The sequence below is a fragment of the Eptatretus burgeri genome, chromosome 6 (assembly GCF_056783735.1).
Source record: "Eptatretus burgeri isolate ZD-2024b chromosome 6, Ebu_testis_v1, whole genome shotgun sequence".
Classification (NCBI taxonomy): domain Eukaryota; kingdom Metazoa; phylum Chordata; class Myxini; order Myxiniformes; family Myxinidae; genus Eptatretus; species Eptatretus burgeri.
In genome coordinates, this window is record NC_140966.1 from 8,996,635 (window position 1) to 9,014,134 (window position 17,500).

At 45.4% G+C, this 17,500-nt stretch overlaps 2 protein-coding genes across 9 annotated transcripts in view; one reads left to right on the plus strand and one right to left on the minus strand.

Moving 5' to 3' along the window:
- Nucleotides 1-17,500, minus strand: part of FBF1 (Fas binding factor 1) — a 215,869-nt gene that overhangs the window by 186,630 nt on the left and 11,739 nt on the right. For 6 of the 8 annotated variants that reach the window (XR_015058923.1, XM_085883880.1, XM_085883877.1 and 3 more), the window contains one exon: nt 13,079-13,142. Coding sequence is in view for 6 of the 8 variants with exons in the window: in XM_085883877.1 (XP_085740003.1) it covers nt 13,079-13,142 (64 nt within the window). In the remaining 2 variants the exon portion in view is untranslated. Of the gene's footprint in view, nt 1-1,980; nt 2,325-13,078; nt 13,143-17,500 lie in introns of those variants that run through there. The other 2 variants (XM_085883879.1, XM_085883876.1) reach the window with 1 other exon arrangement.
- ACOX1 (acyl-CoA oxidase 1) overlaps nt 13,810-17,500 on the plus strand; it is a 104,194-nt gene continuing 100,503 nt past the window's right edge. The window contains exon 1 of the mRNA XM_085883883.1: nt 13,810-14,054. The gene's annotated coding sequence lies outside the window, so the exon portion shown is untranslated. The remainder of the gene's footprint in view (nt 14,055-17,500) is intronic.

The following is a 17,500-nucleotide window of genomic DNA, read 5'->3' on the forward strand; positions in this document are numbered from 1 at the left end:
TATAAACATATATATGTATACATACATATATATAAACATATATACATATATATACATATATATATATATATACATATATATATTTATATATATATATATATATATTTATATATATTTACGGGCCGGGGGTCGGGTGAGAAGACCACCAGGGGGGGAAGCTATCTCGAATTCCCACCAGACTCCCCAGAATTGCAGGCAGTCGCACACGGATAATTCCGTGACGTGGTGGGTCGTCAACCGACCGTGGACGCCAATAACTCAACCACGTGACTTTGGGTCCTCTGTCTAGTTAATCCGGTTACCTAAAAATAACCACGTGATTTATTTACTGGGGAACACGCCCTCGGTATGCCTTGTCTGAACTGGATCACTTTACCGGATCTGATCACTTTCCCGGATCAGATGCAGCCAAGCAACACTGCCAATGACGGACCGGCTAAAAGGAATGGATCATTGGGAATAAAGTCCCGGCTAAGCTAAAATTCGGACCATGCTGGATAAATGAAGGAAAAGACAAAAATGAGCAGGGAACATTTCTAATAATTATTTATTTACAAGCAAGCAAGGAAATGTATGTGGCACAGGAAATAGTTTATTAGGGTGTGTTGTGCAGGGAGAGAAAGAAGAGTGAGGTGCGGCAATGTACAAGCAACTTACGAAAGCTGACACAGAGCAGACTTAACCCAAAACAATAATAATAATAATCTTATGCAATCTTATGTGGACAGGCGCCAGGACAACAAACACGCACACATACAAACACAAAACCCCATGAAGAGAAGTTATTGAAGCAAGAAGGGAGAGGAGAGGAGGCTCTGGTCTCTCGGTACCTTGTACAATTGACTGCCCGAACACGCCACCAATACGTTTGGGGGGAATGCTCCATGGTGCGATACCTCCCCGATCGCTGGTACGTCGTCTCTCGCTTTGTGCAGCTAGCGTCGAGACACAACTGTTGGCGTGAAGGAGGGACGAGTTGAGAGGGTGGAGTCCAGGCGATGACGAAGGAGAGCGGAGTCCCAGCGATGACGAAGGAGGGCGGAGTCCAGGCGATGGCGAAGTCCAGCTCGTACGGGAGGTGAGGCAGGGAAGAGAGCAGGCGATGACGAAGTCCAGCGTGTGTGGGAGGCGAGGAAGGGAAAAGAGAGAACGAACGGCACCGCTCCGACATTTACAGGCCCCACGGCACGGGAGAGGGGGGCACCCCAAAACGACGCATCGTCACCTGAACCGGGCGCTCTGATTGGCCCCGGCCCTCTGCGCGGCCCGGCCTCGATGGCCGGAAGCGGCAACATTCTCCTTCTGGCAAGGCGGCCCCACGCCGTGAAAATGTCTTGCTCCAACCTCACGACCTGATATGAATCGCCTACACCAAACTCCGTGTCATGAATTGCCTTGCAAGAACCCCCGGGCCATGCCCTGATGACCGGCCAAGGGTGGCGACGGTCCCGCATGCCTGCCCGGGCACCTCCGATTAGCGCTGATCAATGCCTGCTCCGTGATGCGTCACGTGGCCTGAGCAATCCGGACTGCACACAAGCCTCTGCCTGAATGCGGCTTCGCTGTCCGGAGAGGCGAGGAAACGTCTGCCGTCTGTGGGGAACATCCGCAGCCACCAGCGAGGACTGACGGTAAAGTGTTAGGATAAATCCATGCATGTTTCATGCAGTACCCGCGGATCCGCCATGGCCCACGTGGTCAGCGCTCGCATTCGCCAGATTCTGCTATCGTGAGCGCGGGGCGAATCCTGATCGATATCATTAGTCCAGAAATAGGTTGAAAAGTACGCCTCGCCTGTATCATGCACAGCGTGGCATGGTTGTCGTTAATTTGCATCTGTGTTGTGCAAAACCACATCGGTGAAGCCTCTTTAAGAGATATTCATTCGTATGCCTATTCAATGCAACCAACAATCTCATCCCAGATCATCGGAAGCTCAAGTCGATCATCTCGAGCTGCCGAGCATCCTGTATAACTTACCGCAAAAGTTGAGTTGAAGGATCGCTTGAGGACGGGAGCTTTGTGCGGTAAATGCTCATGCGGTGCCGTCGCCGCCTTTCTATGCCCCTCCCCCGCAGTAGTTATTCCGAGGGTATCGTGGTTTCCTTGCAGCCGTGGCACGTGCTACACGTCCTGCACGTGTTGGATGCAAATTCGGATTTCCCTCAGGGATAAGCAGAAAAGAAGAGTCGAAATGAAGTTAGTGGTGTAAGCAAACCGAGCTATGAGACCCCCGCAACGCACATCCCATTTGACCCACCACACAAAAGGGAAGGGACTATCTCAGCGAATATTAATGGAATAACTGTCTTGGGACCACGATATGTTGGATGTCATCTCTTTGGAGGCATGCAGTTTCCAGAACCGTATATATAGTGGGGAGAACAAGTATTTGATACACTGCCGATTTTGCAGGTTTTCCTACTTACAAAGCACGTAGAGGTCTGTAATTTTTATCATCGGTACACTTCAACTGTGAAAGACGGAATCCAAAACAAAAATCCTGAAAATCACATTGTATGATTTTTAAAAGATTAATTTGCATTTTATTGCATGAAATAAGTATTTGATACATCAGAAAAACAGAACTTAATATTTGGTACAGAAACCTTTGTTTGCAATTACAGAGATCAGACGTTTCCTGTAGTTCTTAACCAGGTTTGCACAGACTGCAGCAGGGATTTTGGCCCACTCCTCCATACAGATCTTCTCCAGATCCTTCAGGTTTCGGGGCTGTCGCTGGGCAACACAGACCTTCAGCTCCCTCCAAAGATTTTCTATTGGGTTCAGGTCTGGAGACTGGCGAGGCCACTCCAGGACCTTGAGATGCTTCTTACGGAGCCACTCCTTAGTTGCCCTGGCTGTGTGTTTCGGGTCATTGTCATGCTGGAAGACCCAGCCACGCCCCATCTTCAATGCTCTTGTTGAGGGAAGGAGGTTGTTGGCCAAGATTTCGCGATACATGGCCCCATCCATCCTCCCCTCAATACGGTGCAGTCGTCCTGTCCCCTTTGCAGAAAAGCATCCCCAAAGAATGATGTTTCCACCTCCATGCTTCACGGTTGGGATGGTGTTCTTGGGGTTGTACTCATCCTTCTTCTTCAACCAAAAAGCTCTATTTTGATCTCATCAGACCACATGACCTTCTCCCATTCCTCCTCTGGATCATCTAGATGATCATTGGCAAACTTCAGACGGGCCTGGACATGCGCTGGCTTGAGCAGAGGGACCTTGCGTGCACTGCAGGATTTTAATCCATGACGGCGTAGTGTGTTACTTTTGGTTTTCTTTTATACTGTGGTCCCAGCTCTCCTCAGGTCATTGACCAGGTCCTGCCGTGTAGTTCTGGGCTGATCCCTCACCTTTCTCATGATCATTGAGGCTTCACGAGGTGAGATCTTGCATGGAGCCCCAGACCGAGGGAGATTGACTGTTATCTTGAACTTCTTCCATTTTCTAATAATTGTGCCAACAGTTGTTGCCTTCTCACCAAGCTGCTTGCCTATTGTCCTGTAGCCCATCCCAGCCTTGTGCAAGTCTACAATTTTGTGCCTGATGTCCTTAGACAGCTCTCTGGTCTTGCCCATTGTTGAGAGGTTGGAGTCTGATTGATTGAGTGTGGACAGTTGTCTTTTATGCAGATAACGAGTTCAAACGGGTGCAGTTAATACAGGTAATGAGTGGAGAATGGGAGGGCTTCTTAAAGACAAAACTAACAGGTGTGTGAGCCGGAATTCTGATTGGTTGGTCAGTGATCAAATACTTATTTCATGCAATAAAATGCAAATTAATTATTTAAAAATCATACAATGTGATTTTCAGGATTTTTGTTTTAGATTCCGTCTTTCACAGTTGAAGTGTACCTATGATAAAATTACAGACCTCTACGTGCTTTGTAAGTAGGAAAACCTGCAAAATCGTCAGTGGATCAAATACTTGTTCTCCCCACTATATATATATATATATATATATATATATATATATATATATATATATATATATATATATATATATATATATATATATATATATATATATATGCAAGGAGAGCGAACCCGTTGCTTCGCTGGCGGACCAATTGGTCGTCCTGTTTGCCAGATTTACCCGAGGTAATAAGTGGCAGAGGTAATAAGTCGGAGATGGTATTACCACATCTCACAGAACTCTCAGTACCAGAATATCGTTCAGACATCACATTGATCAGTTTTGGTGGCACCCCACGAAGACCAAGAATCCTCCAGAGGGCATCCCGATTCACTGAATCAAACGCTTTGCAAAGATCAACAAAGTCTGCAAGCAGCCCCTGCCGAAACTCTCATCTGTGTTCAGTGAGGACCCGAAAAGCAAGGATACAGTCATCGTTGTCCTCTTTGGTGGAAAGCCTGAGTGCTCTGGACGCTGGTGCTCAAGCAGATGGTGACGAACCCTCTCACAATTATCTGACCTTGCCGGGCACTGAGAGCAGCATCACCCCTCGGTAGTTGTTGCAGTCCTGGTGATCACCCTTCCCTTTCCAGAAAGGGACAAGAAGACCCCTTTTCCAATCAGTTGGGATGATGCCTGTGTTCCAGGCAGAGCACAGAACTGCATGCAACACACGAGTTCAGCATTTCCACCAGACTGAAGGAGTTCAGCATGGATGCCCCAGATCCCAGGAGCTTTACCCCATTTCAACTGCTGTTCACTGCAGCCTGTGTTTCCAAAAATGAAAGTGGATCACAGTTGATTGGAGAGTCAGCAATAGGGGTTGTAACACCCCTGACATCCAACTCGGCAGCTGGTGGATCATCCTGGTACAGCCGCTCAAAGTAACCGGCCCAGCGGGCCTTCACTTCGGACTCCTATGCCAAGAGCTCACTGCCCTCTGCTCTCACTGCAGTACACCAAGGGATGGGCTTGGATGAATGCAATGCGTGAATTCCCCTGTAAGCAGGACGAGAATCACTTGACCATAGGTGATGCTCTACCCCCTCACAGATTCCTCGCACATAGGCCTCCTTGTCCACCCTTAGTGCAAGTACAGTTTTACACCTCAGCTCCCTGAACAGCTCAGCTCTGCCATTAAGCCTGGCCCTGCGACTCTGGTCAATGGTAAACAGTGTCCCTTGAGAGACAAAATTCTTCTTTGCCCTGCGGTGAGTTCCAAGACATGCACAGGCAACATCAAGGATGGTGATTTTGAAGGCCCTCCACAAATCTTTAGGTTTCCCCAGAGCACCCAGACCGCACAAATCCCCACTCAGCCTGTTCGCAAACTCCTCAGCTACTCTCTCATCCTTGAGCTTGCCAACATCCAGCCTATGATGGGATGGTACCACCCTCCTGGATTTAAGCTGCAACTTCAGACTTGCTTCCACAAGCCTGTCATTGGTATTGAGGAACTGAGCACTCCGGTTGACCCTGCAGTTCTAAATCATCCTCGAGTGACCATCAATCAGCACATAGTCAATCTCCTTTGCCACGCCACCAGCGTTGGAATACCAAGTCCAGCGATGCCTGTGGGCGCTGACACCATGAACCAGCCACCCTCAGTCCATGACTTCTTGCAAAGTCAAGGAACTTAGTGCTGTTCTGGTTCACAGTTCCAGACCCATGGGGACTAACACTTGTCTCATAACCATCCCTATCAGTTCCAAACAATGCAATGAAATCCCCCAAGATGAGAAGAATATCTCACCTGGGGCATTGATCAACCACAGACTTGAGTGCGGCATAGAATGCATCCTTCACGGTGAGATCACTCGCCTCAGTCGGAGCATACACAGAGACCAGGAAAATGACACCCAAGGACTAACGAACCCTTCATCTCATGATATGCTCGTTGACCGGTGTTACCTCAATTATCATTGGGGTCAGCTTATTGGAAACAGCTGCAGCAACTACTTGGGTATGGTAACCCTCAGAGCGACCAGACCAATAGCAGGTGTAACCACCCGCCATGATCTCGCCGCTATCCGGTCTCCAAACCTCAGAGAGTGCTGCAATACCGATGTCCAAATGCTTGAGCTCAGATGATAACAGAGACAGGTGATCCTCCTCTCTTCGGGATAGGACATTCCAGGCACCCATCCGAAGGGACCACCTCAGGTTAACCCAAGGAGATCGCCATCTGATGGACGACACCTCAGCACCACTCCGCCACACACCACCACAATCTGACCTTGGAGGCTTATCCCGTGCGTTTCCTCCTATCACCAATGAATGGGGGTCCCGAAGGCTTTGCCCCAATCCCTTCATCCAGTGAGCTGCACTGCGGAGGGCATCAGCAAAGGAGGTACTCCCACGGAGTGGGTTTTCAGATTTCCTTACATTTGTGGGTTTTGCAAAAACGAAGGCTTTTATGGTGGCCGGAGTGCAAATCCTGCCACCAACCTCCGAGGAAAGGTTACACATTGCAGGAGGATGGCCGTAGACACAGTTGGGCAATCGATATGGATGGTCATTGGCTCGCAAGGAGCTCCTCTGCCCTTTCACAGGTTTTGTTTTCAATCCTGCTGGGTGTCCATATCAATACACCCTCTTCACCAGAAAACCTCGTGGGGGAGACAGTTTAGTTGCCGACTAAACCATAAATGGTATCAATAAATGGTACCGGCCTGTTTTTTTCAATCATAATTGAAATGCTTCACCACATTAACCCTCAGATGAGTAAATCGTTAATGTGCAAGACTTTCCTAATTAAAATGTTTGCATGGATACTTGCATAATTACAATGTTTCACCACATCAACCCCAGATGAGTAAACCGTTAACATGCAAGACTTGCAAAATTAAAATGTTTCACCATATCCAACAACTGCTGAGTAAAATGTTAGCATAGGCACTTCATTCCCAACAATGGGCAGACTACTCACCCTCCCGCAGCTACCCACGATTACCACATGATTACTTATGTGCAGTGTGTCCTGGGTCTCAATCATTCTTCTCGCCCCGTTGCATTGACCGGTGTTTTGCTTCTCACTGCGCTCGTTCTGCTCAATGATCAAACATGGCTCCCAAGTGCAAGACCAGTGCTGAAGATGTGTCGACTGCCAAGAGGGAGAACAAGGTGATGAGCCTGAGTCACAAAGTGGATCTGATTGACCTGCCGTCGAGAGGACAGAGTATGGCTTCTGTGGGCAGACACTATGGAGTAAACAAATCCAACATTCATGACATTCAGCATAAAGAGAAGGCGATCCAAGAAAGTGTTGTGGTGAGTGCTGTACCGAACACCAAAGTGGTCACCCACGTAGGGATGTCCACATAGAAAGTATGGAGAAAGCGCTCAGTGTATGGATTGAGGACAACACGCAGAAGAGCATGCCTTTAAGTGGACTTCTCATTCACGCAAAGGAAATGCGTATGTACACACATCTGATCTGGCTGGCAGAGATGGCGCTAGCACAAGTGGCACGGGTATGAGCGATGCAGGTATGGGCAGCCTCAGTCCATTCCAAGTGAGCAGGGGATGGTTTGACCACTTCAAGAAGCGATACGGTCTCCACAACATAAAAGTGACAGGTGAGTGTTCCTCCGCGGACCACAAGGCGGTCGAAGTGTTCCCTGCTCAACTCGCACGGCTCATCGAGGAGAAGGGGTACCTGCCAGAGAAAGTGTTCAATGTGGACGAGACCGGCCTGTTTAGGAAAAAGATGCCAACGCAAACTTTTATCTCGAAGCACGAGGGGATTAAAGGCCGCAAAGGACTGAGTAACTCTTTTCCTCTGTGAAAATGCAAAAGGGGACTGTATGACGAATCCTGTGATGTTGTACCGTTCCCTGAATCCGCGTGCTCTCCATAGCAAGAACAAACACACGCTTTCCATGGTTTGGAGGGTCAACAGGAAAGCATGGGTGATGGCAACAATTTTCATGGACTGGGTCCAAAACTGTTTCGTCCCTCAGGTGGAGAGGTACCTGGCAGAACAAAACCTTGCGTTCAAGGTTCTCCTGCTTGTTGACAATGCTCCTGGCCACCCAGGGGACCTGAAGGTGGCTCCCCCGAACGCCGAGGTGAAATTCCTGCTGCCCAACACCAGCTCCCTGATACAGCCGTTCGACCCAGGGGTAATGGTTATTGCAACTTTCAAAACATAATATACTCGCTGCACCTTTCGCCACATTTTGGACATGATGAACCAGTCCCAGAGCTCACTGTCAGGCAGTGTTAGAAGGAGTTCAACATAGCCTACTGCATTGGCATAATCAAAGATTCGCTGGCCGAGGTGAAAGCCCCCACCATCAACACCTGCTGGCACAACCTGTGGCCACAGGCAGTGAAGACCTTCAGAGGTTTTCTTGACAACACGGAGGAGAGACATAAAATTGTATGGTTAGAACAGCAGGTGGGAGGGGAAGGCTTTGACAACATGGAGCCGAGCCTGAGGAGTTCAATGCTCTTATTGCCTTGTAGGCTGAGGAGGAAGAGAAGGTGAGCAGTGATGAGGAAGAGGTGTCGAGGTGCAAACTCATGGTCAAGTTCGTGGATAAGATACTGCAGGACATGCAGTCAGTTACCAAAAGGCATGCAGTAACTGGATTTTAAATCATCATCATCATCATCATCATCATTTTAAAAGTTGCATTTGTTTGTACAAATAAAAATTTGAAATAGTACCTGCTGTTTGCTTTTTCACTTTTACTGCACGGTTGGTTAATCACATTTAATAAACTGTTAATCGCATTCCTTCAATAAATATTGGAAACGGTACGTGGTGTTGTCTTCTTTTTTTAATATTTGTAAGCATTTTTTTATGAAACTGTAATCATGTGCATTTGCGTCCGAAAAGATTTTAAACTTTTAAAAATTTCCCCGGTTAACCAAGAACCGCTGGGAACCTATCCCCCTTTTTCCATTGAAACAATGTACAGAATTCATGGCTTCGTCATTCACAGATTCACCATTCACGGCATTTTTCATGAATCAGGAACCGCCAGGAACCTATCCCCCTTTTTCCCAATGAAACAATTTGCGGTATCAACATTCACGGCTTCGCCATTCATGGTATTTTTTGTGAGTCACTAACCACCGGGAACCTACCACTCCCCCACTTTTTTCCATTGAAACAATGCCCCACTATTCATGGATTCGCTATTCGCGGCATTTCCCAGGAACGTATCACCCGTAAATAGCGGGCCCAACAGAACTGATCTCCAAAGCGAGCTTCAGACTGGGCATCCTCTGTCATTCCAAGTCATTATTTGAAAAATCAAAATTACTCACAGCCTACAAAGCCATTATCTGTAGTGCAATGGAGTACGAACTTCCCTCTCTATTCTGGGATACTGCCCCAGCATCACACCTGTCTCTCATGGATGCTGTGGAACCTAAAGCTTTGAACATTATTGACATCTCCCATGATGACACCGAAGCACAAGGCCAGTTTCTCTCATATTACAAAACAGTTTGAGGGCCATTATTTTTCACCACCTATCCTGCGGTCCAGTTCCCTCTGGTATTTCAGCTCTCTGATCATCCCAAGCTCCTCCAGGGACACATACATTCTTCCAATAATACCCTCCAGGATAAACTACCATAATTTCCAGACATACCATCTTGCCACAAACCTTCACTCCTTTGATATTCTTTTCTCCCGTTTCTGGAATTGCTTTGCTGAGATGGTTCAATGGAAATCTTTATTCCAGGGTTTCAAACAAGCAGTGCACCACCATATTACATCATCCATCATGCCAACTCGCATTCTTTCTCATCTCCTCTCTGTCCTATTTTTCCTGTTTTTTTTCATTCCTTTGCTTAGCCTGGTGTTGGCTTAGTGGTTAGGGTGGCTGGCTTGGGATTTTAAGGTCCTGGGGTTGAGCCCCGTTGGCTGCTGAATTAAGACCAGGTGGGGTTGACTCAGCCTGTTATCCTTCCGAGGTCGGCAAAATGAGTACCAGTGTACTGGTACAGGGGCACAGCATCAGTGGCACAGCCACGCCCCAATAAATGATAGCTATCCAGCAGCCAAGCTGCCATATGCAAGAACAGAACAGATTCCCTTGCGTGTTGTGTTGCCCAATTACTGCAAAGTGGTTTGAAATCAAGTGTGATTTGATTGACATGATTGAAATTGCATAAGTGTGATTTGAAATTGGCACCTCTCTTCTTCGCTGACACATATAGCCATTAACTTCTGAGCAAGATATTCCAGATGAAGAAGAAGGAAAGCTACCAGTCCACTGAGTGACGTCAGAAAAGTGCACGCACAAAAACAGACATATTATTGCCACGTGGCCGCCAGCGACACCCGATGAAATTCAGTTAATTAGGGAGTGACAATAATTTGCTGAGGGAGTGGGGCCATCAACTCAGCAGTGGTGCAAGTGCAACACATTCCACCCATGGTCTCAGCTCGATTCTCTGAAAGCCCCCTACCTCTCTCTCCCTTTATGAACACCACATGAGCATCTGAACCAAAGATAGGTCATCATCCAATCAGCGGCATGGACTTCCAACCAATCGGTTGGCTGATTGCTGCCGGTAGCATAGCTGCCGGCGATGCAGACCAATGGCATGCTGTTCCAATCCTCCTTCCATTTGAGAGGCAGCCATGCTGGAGGATTTGACTAGGAGGGAGCTGACGTCAGAGGCAGCTAAATTACACGATTTCAACAAAAGGTGTGAAGGCCTTACTTCTACGAATTAACCAGTACCCCACACAAGTAACTTTTTTTTACATCTTCATTTGTTTTATTTAAGTGAAATAACTTGCACCAAAAACTTTAACATTTTCATGCTCACGCTCACGCTGACGCTCACGCTCACGCTGGGGGTATCGCTATAGCTCTCTGTTCTTCGAACAGGCGAGCTAAAAATGTTTTCTTGTTTTCTGTTTTACGGCATTGTCTCTGCCTCATGCAGACAATGTCGAAGCAAGCAACACTGAACGGTTTCTTCAAACAGACCAGTTCGTCAAAATGCAGCAGGGAGGAAGAATCGAGTAAACTAATCCCCCCCACAACAACAAAGAAAGCTCATCACTCTTTCAAGCATCATTATGACAAGTCATACATCACATATGGATTTATTACAATCAACAGTGGAGATTTTAATATCATATTTTTACTATTAATATTGTATTTCATTAATAATGTTTTTACTTACAGTGATGTTTTATGGAGATGTTTCATTAATAAATCCCCACTCCTTCACCCACTCACAGCCCCTCCTTGGTAAGTTAATAAAAAGAGGGTGCAGATGTAATGCACACTTGATGGGCCAAATGTCCCCCCCTCCTGCATCCAAGTTCCTTGTGTGTATTTCCTTTTGTTTCAAAACTTCAATGTTTGGTATGTGGTGAAGTTTTGTCAAATGGATCAATGAAACCTGCAAAACTTAGCAGGCATCTTCGTGCAAAGCGTAATGAACTCAAGGATAAGCCAAGAGACTATTTTGAAAGGAAGCAAAGTGTACAAAATGTACAAAAGTTTTGAATCAATGAATCATTAACTGTCAACGTCAATGCTCTCAAAGCTTTATTTAAAGTCTCTCGACAGATTTCAAAAGCAAAGAACTCTTGAACACAATTCCTGAGGAGCTCATTCTCCCTTGCATGAAAGACATTTGCCAAGAGTTGTTGGATGAAGGCGTCGTCAAGAAAATCTCTAAAGTCCCCCTCTCAAATGACACAGTAGCTAAGAGAAGAAACAAAATGTCAGTGGATGTGGGGAAGCAGATTGTGTGTGAAATTATATCAGCAGAGTATGATATTGTTACGCTTTTGGAAGACCCCGGGGAGTTACATGCAACACAAAGGAACCCTGGAGTTTTGACATCTGAGTAGTATTTTGTTTGAATAGTCTATTACCTTTCCCCATGCATTCGTGGACAGGGAAGTGTGTTGTGCATGTGCAGCAGGTATTAATTATCTTTGTAACTCTTATCTAAATCCTCTCTCTTCTTAAATCTCTATTTATCTCTTCCCCCATCCCTCTTAATCTCTTTCGTTCTTCGCACCTCTTTTCAGTACAGCCATGCACACTTTGCAACACACAAACCCACATTTCATGACAAAACCACAATACAAAGCCAAATCATCTGGTAGCACCAGAACGTCCAGCACCCAAAGGAGCAGGAATGACCGCATATATATTGGAGGAGTCATCAGAGGACGGTGCCCCCAAACCGGGAGCTTGACCAGTGAGCATGGCCTGACAACAGCCGCACTCCAATGCAAAGGCAGCACCGTGAGGAACAAGCTGCGCCGGGACACTGACCACGCCTTGGCCAGTGACCACATAAGTCCGGAGAGCCCAGAACTCAGAGTCGTGTACGTTCAGGGATCAAAGAGAGCCAAAAGGAGTCCTCCAGGAATGAACCGGGCAGACGTGATCTGATGCGCAGATGGGCTCTGCCACGGAGCAAGTGCGAAAGAGCCGGGGACCTCTTCCCCTGGATGTACCAGCTATTACACACTGATTAACACGATCTTTCTCTTGCCTTCCCTAATTATAATCATTCAATCGGAATGCACAAAGAGCCATCAACGATTTCCCCTCGACTCGTTCAGAGCAGGGGTACTAACACGCATTCACGATTTCCTCTACGCATGACGAAGCATTTATCACATTTCTCCCCACACGGCGCAATACACCATCACCCTCTCTTCTTTCGTCCCCTCTCTTCTTTTCGGTGGCTATCAAGAGGCAAAGTACTACCAAGGATATAAGAGCTGCAAAAAATAACGTGAAATTTTTACTCTGGAAAAGCACACAAGGGAGTGTGCTGAACTTATCAAAGATGAAAGCTGGGTGATGAAGCTTGCCTTCCTTGAGGTAGACAATCTGAACTTGTCTCTTCAAGGAAGGACGGCTTCAATACTCAACGCATATATATTCAATATTTTCGATTTAAAAAAAAATTCATCATCATCCTAAACCATCCCAGGGTTTAGGGTGGGGAAGTGGGGGGGACGTAACTACTTGACATAAAAAATTTATCATATAGCAGTAACTGGTGTATCACCAGGACTCTACATACTAAAATATGTCATAGCCATGATAAAAGTGGGCAAATTACCCCCTTCATCAGGATGGGTTCTTTACTGGTGAAACATAAAAGACAATGAAGATAAAACTGCAACGTAGATAACCTTTACCGTGCACTCAAAGCCCCTTGAGATTCTGTCTTTGAGTCAGCTTGTGCACAAGACACATTGGTATCTGTAAAATACAGAGAGAAAGAGACCATTTGGAGAAAACAGCCATGAGGGTGCAATGGATTGTCACAGAGTTTTCAACATACAAAAACATCTAGCCATCATACTATGATTTGGCAATTCTCTGTATGTGGATATGTGTTGTTGCAGGGATGTGATATGGGCTAATGTGAGTAATTTAGCCTTGACCGAGCCATTAGTACATGTTTAGTGTAAGCGTACAGTATCTGTGTGAAAATGACAGGCCACCTGTCGAAGTTTCTTCAGCAGATGATAATCGTCTTCCCCCTCCCTCTCCATATGTGTCAAAGTCCCCACTTTCCTCCACTCCCCCTCTTAACCCCTTAAATCATGACTTTGTTATCTGTCTATGTGTTTTCCTGATTACGAACTGTCAACCCTAGCTCGACAAACCAAGCAGATCCCTTCGGAGGACAACATGGTACACCTCATAGCAACACGCTGAGATAAAGATCACAACTGCATGCCAGCAGTGGTGGGCGTGTCACGGCGTAAAGGTTTGCATGGAGAGCCAATGAGAGCGTGGACGATGGGTAAATGAGTGTGGAGAAGTGGACCACTGGGAGTAAAAATAGGGTGGCACCAAGCATGTGGAGGAGTTTCAAGGAGCAGTTTGTGGTGCTCATAGTACAGTTCGGGGGTTCCCTGGTGCAGCACGGCACCTTCAGTTCATGCGGAAGTTTAGCAGAAGAGCTCGGTATGGTGTGAAGAGAAAGAGACAATCCACGAAACCGGCCCAGAGACAGCGGTGCTGGGAAAAGCATGTGCGTTCGAGGAGACCACGGGTCTCAGGAAGTGACGCTGCCGGACCTGTCATTGCTGCGAAGGGCTCTGCGCCATTGCTAGCTTCCCAGAGCAGACCTTCCGAAAGACCTCACACAAGCATCGTCTGAGGGTAAGGTTTTTGGATTGTTCGTCTTGTCGTTCCCCCATCTGCCTTTACTCTCTGTTACATGAATGCGATAAGATAAACACGATAAGCTGGTTGAGATATCATAGGCGCGTGAGTTTTCCAATTGAATAAAAGAATTACCATGATACATACTTTTCTCTCTTCCCTGGCTCCCATTCAATATTATTACCACTATTAAACCTGTTTTCATCTCTTGTGTGTTGGCCTGGTATGTGGTTCGATCTTGGGATTATAACCACAGCATGAGTAAGTCCACGGCCGTTGGAAATGTGTGACAAACCTCGCTAGGAGGTCTTTAAAAAACCACAGCCGGCTCGTCTTGCGTGCAATCGCTCGGCCCCATTCTATGAGACGGACGGACCGGCTGCAGCAACATATTCATGTTATAGTTGGCTGGAGGCCAAAAACCGAAGTAAAGATCTGCTCAGCTTTCCCAGCGTATGGTGTATGGTCTCTGACGACAATCCGTCACTGAATTGGTGATCATTCAGGTGGAACATTTGACCACGTATCCACTCCACGGTCCACCATAACAATATATAGCAGTCGATACAAAAGCAAAAAAAAAACACATTTATAAATGCAAAAGGATGTAGGGATTTACTCCAAAAAGTATGGAATCTGGGTCGGGATGGTCATGAGAAATGATAATGTGAAAACACCCCTACATCTATCTTTGAATAATGGTTGTCCCAAAAAAAGACAAACTTATATCAAAAACACACACACTTTTCTATGGACAATCATTATTCAAAGAAAGCTTTTTGCCTTTTTGTTTTTATTACTTGTTCTTTACTTTTTTTAAATATATACATATTGATGTTTGACGACCGATTTATAAATTTTGTAGAACAACTTTATATACATGCTCACATTGTAATGAAACTGGACATACTTTATCGACGATCTAACATTCTAAGTAGTACGCACTTTAAGAAATATGTGTGGGTCATTGCTGTCACCAACTTCCTTGTAATATTCCACCATTAACCACACCCATATTGCTCTGATTGGGCAAATGTTTCTAGCTGCCCCAACTCCATCAAGCTGATTGATGATCGTAGTCCCAACCACCCCTCTGATCCCTTCCTATTCATTTATAAAGGAATGCAGTTTCGCGTACTTTTTATGGAATCTTTTCAAGATATTAAATTTTTGATAGGAAAGGATGCTGCACCAAATAAAACTATGTTTGATGGTACCAGTCATTGCCATTGAGAGGGGCAGCAAAATGTCAGCGGATGTGGCCTCAGCCACATAAGGTGGTATAAAACACAGTATATTAAACACGTTAAAACAATAGGCCATCTGAAGATAATAATACTTATTATTATTATTATTATTATTATTGTTATTATTATGAATGAGAAGATTTTCTGGTTTTGATCGATCTCGGTTTTTTGCTTTTTTTTTTTGCTTTTCCCATGGTCTGGAGTACTGAAAAGTGATCCATACCAGGACACGAATGCCGATCGGTCATATAAACACCATGCATCCCAAGACGCCCGGAATGTCAAGCAATGTCCGAAATGAACAACTGAACACTTTTTTAAGCAGTGGGAACTCCTGCTGAAGTCAATAAAGAAGTTTATATTTTGAAATTCAGCTCAGATCGAGAGATTCTCGAGGTTATGGCAGGGGCGTAAATGAAATAAAGCCAGGAATGCTGGTGTCTCCTAGCATTAATAAGCATTGCAATGTATCCAGCAATTCATAGGTACTAGTACGTGCCCGTAAAAAAAAAAAATAATAATAATAATAATAATAATAATAATAATAAATAAATAAATAAACCACACAGACCATTTCTTCACTCTCACGTGCCCGTACGTGCGTGACCCAGAAGTTCGATATTATTCGCAGTTACGATTATTCACAATTTATTTTTAAAACCCAATTATTCAATTAGCGCCAACGTATTTTACCTTTTCGCAATGTCGTGGCAAGGAAAAACAAAAAGAGAAGAGAAGAGAGAGAAAAAATTTACTTCCTGGTTCGGAGCACACCAGCACCCTGATGTTCCCGAAATTTATACACCGTCTAATATGAAAACAATCATAACTTGGGGCATTGTGTTTATCTATAAATGCGCATAAGAAATCGAGAAATTATTAGAATACACGAAGTTATCACTCTCCGGAAGCCCGTACGTTGTAACCCGTAATGGGGAACGTGGCTGTGCTTCCCTTCCCCATCGGCCACGCCCACGCAACAACGTGTCTTGCCATTGGTTTGGTAAATAAATGGCCATAACTTGGGAAGCACTTGTCTGATTAATATCAAACCTTGAAAAGGCACATCCTCAGGTCCCCAGCAATATACCTGGCAAGGTTCAATTAGATCGGACCAGCGGTTGTCGAGAAACAGCGGTCATAGACACACACACAGAGACACATAGACAGACACACACACAGAGATTGCTGGAATTATAGATAGATGATGAAATGAGTGAAGAAAGTGGAAAAAAAAACTTTATCATTAAGAAACTGACTATTCCAAGTCAGGGCATTGGTGAGCAGGCCAAAAAAAATGACTAATTAAAACCCCAGCGAGGGACAGCAAGGTGATGAAGGATAATGTCTTGATAAAGGATATTTTTAAATAAGGCCATTAATTATATTCAAAATGGGTGCTTACATCAACCCAAACATCCAATTTTCATTCATGCACTACCTCGGATCACTTATGTTCCTTATGTTATGTTATTCATGTTCCCTTAGTATGCATGCAAAGTTTGGAGCCACTAGGTTTCATGGTTTTGGAGTTATAGAGGAGAAGGACTGACGGACGGACACACACTGACATTAATTATTATAGATATACAGCAATGATCAAGATTTTCCTCTGGTAGGGATCACAAAGAGAGTTTCTTGGATTCATTTCCTGGCCGATGATCCTGAAGCCGAGGAAATGCAGATAATTCCGTGGCGTGACGGGTTGCCAAGCAACCAGAGATGCCATCTGAGATGCTTAATTAAAGGCCCAGTCACACCTTGACGTTTTAGCCAACGTATGCCGATTTTTGAATTTTTTTTCTAAAACGCTGGCACACGTTGAATACGTTATGGGTAAGTTTTGATAACATTGAGAGCACGCTGGCATACGTCGTAGTACGTTGCCATACGTCGTTGTACGTTGGCTTTAAACGTTGTACTTTTCGGTTGTCCTCAAATTTTTTCATGCTTGAAATTTCACAACGTATGCCGGCGTATGACTCACACGTTCCGCTACACTGGCCACAAGTTGTAGGCACGGTCTGCGATCGTTGACAGACGTCAAAACATGCTACTTGTAAGTTAATCATAAGTTGAGACACGCCGAGGTAATGTTTAGCGTACCCGAAACTTATTTCTAACCTATGATTAACGTGTTGTTGGCACGTTACGCGATCGTTGCCACACGTCGACAGACGTTACTTTTAAGTTACT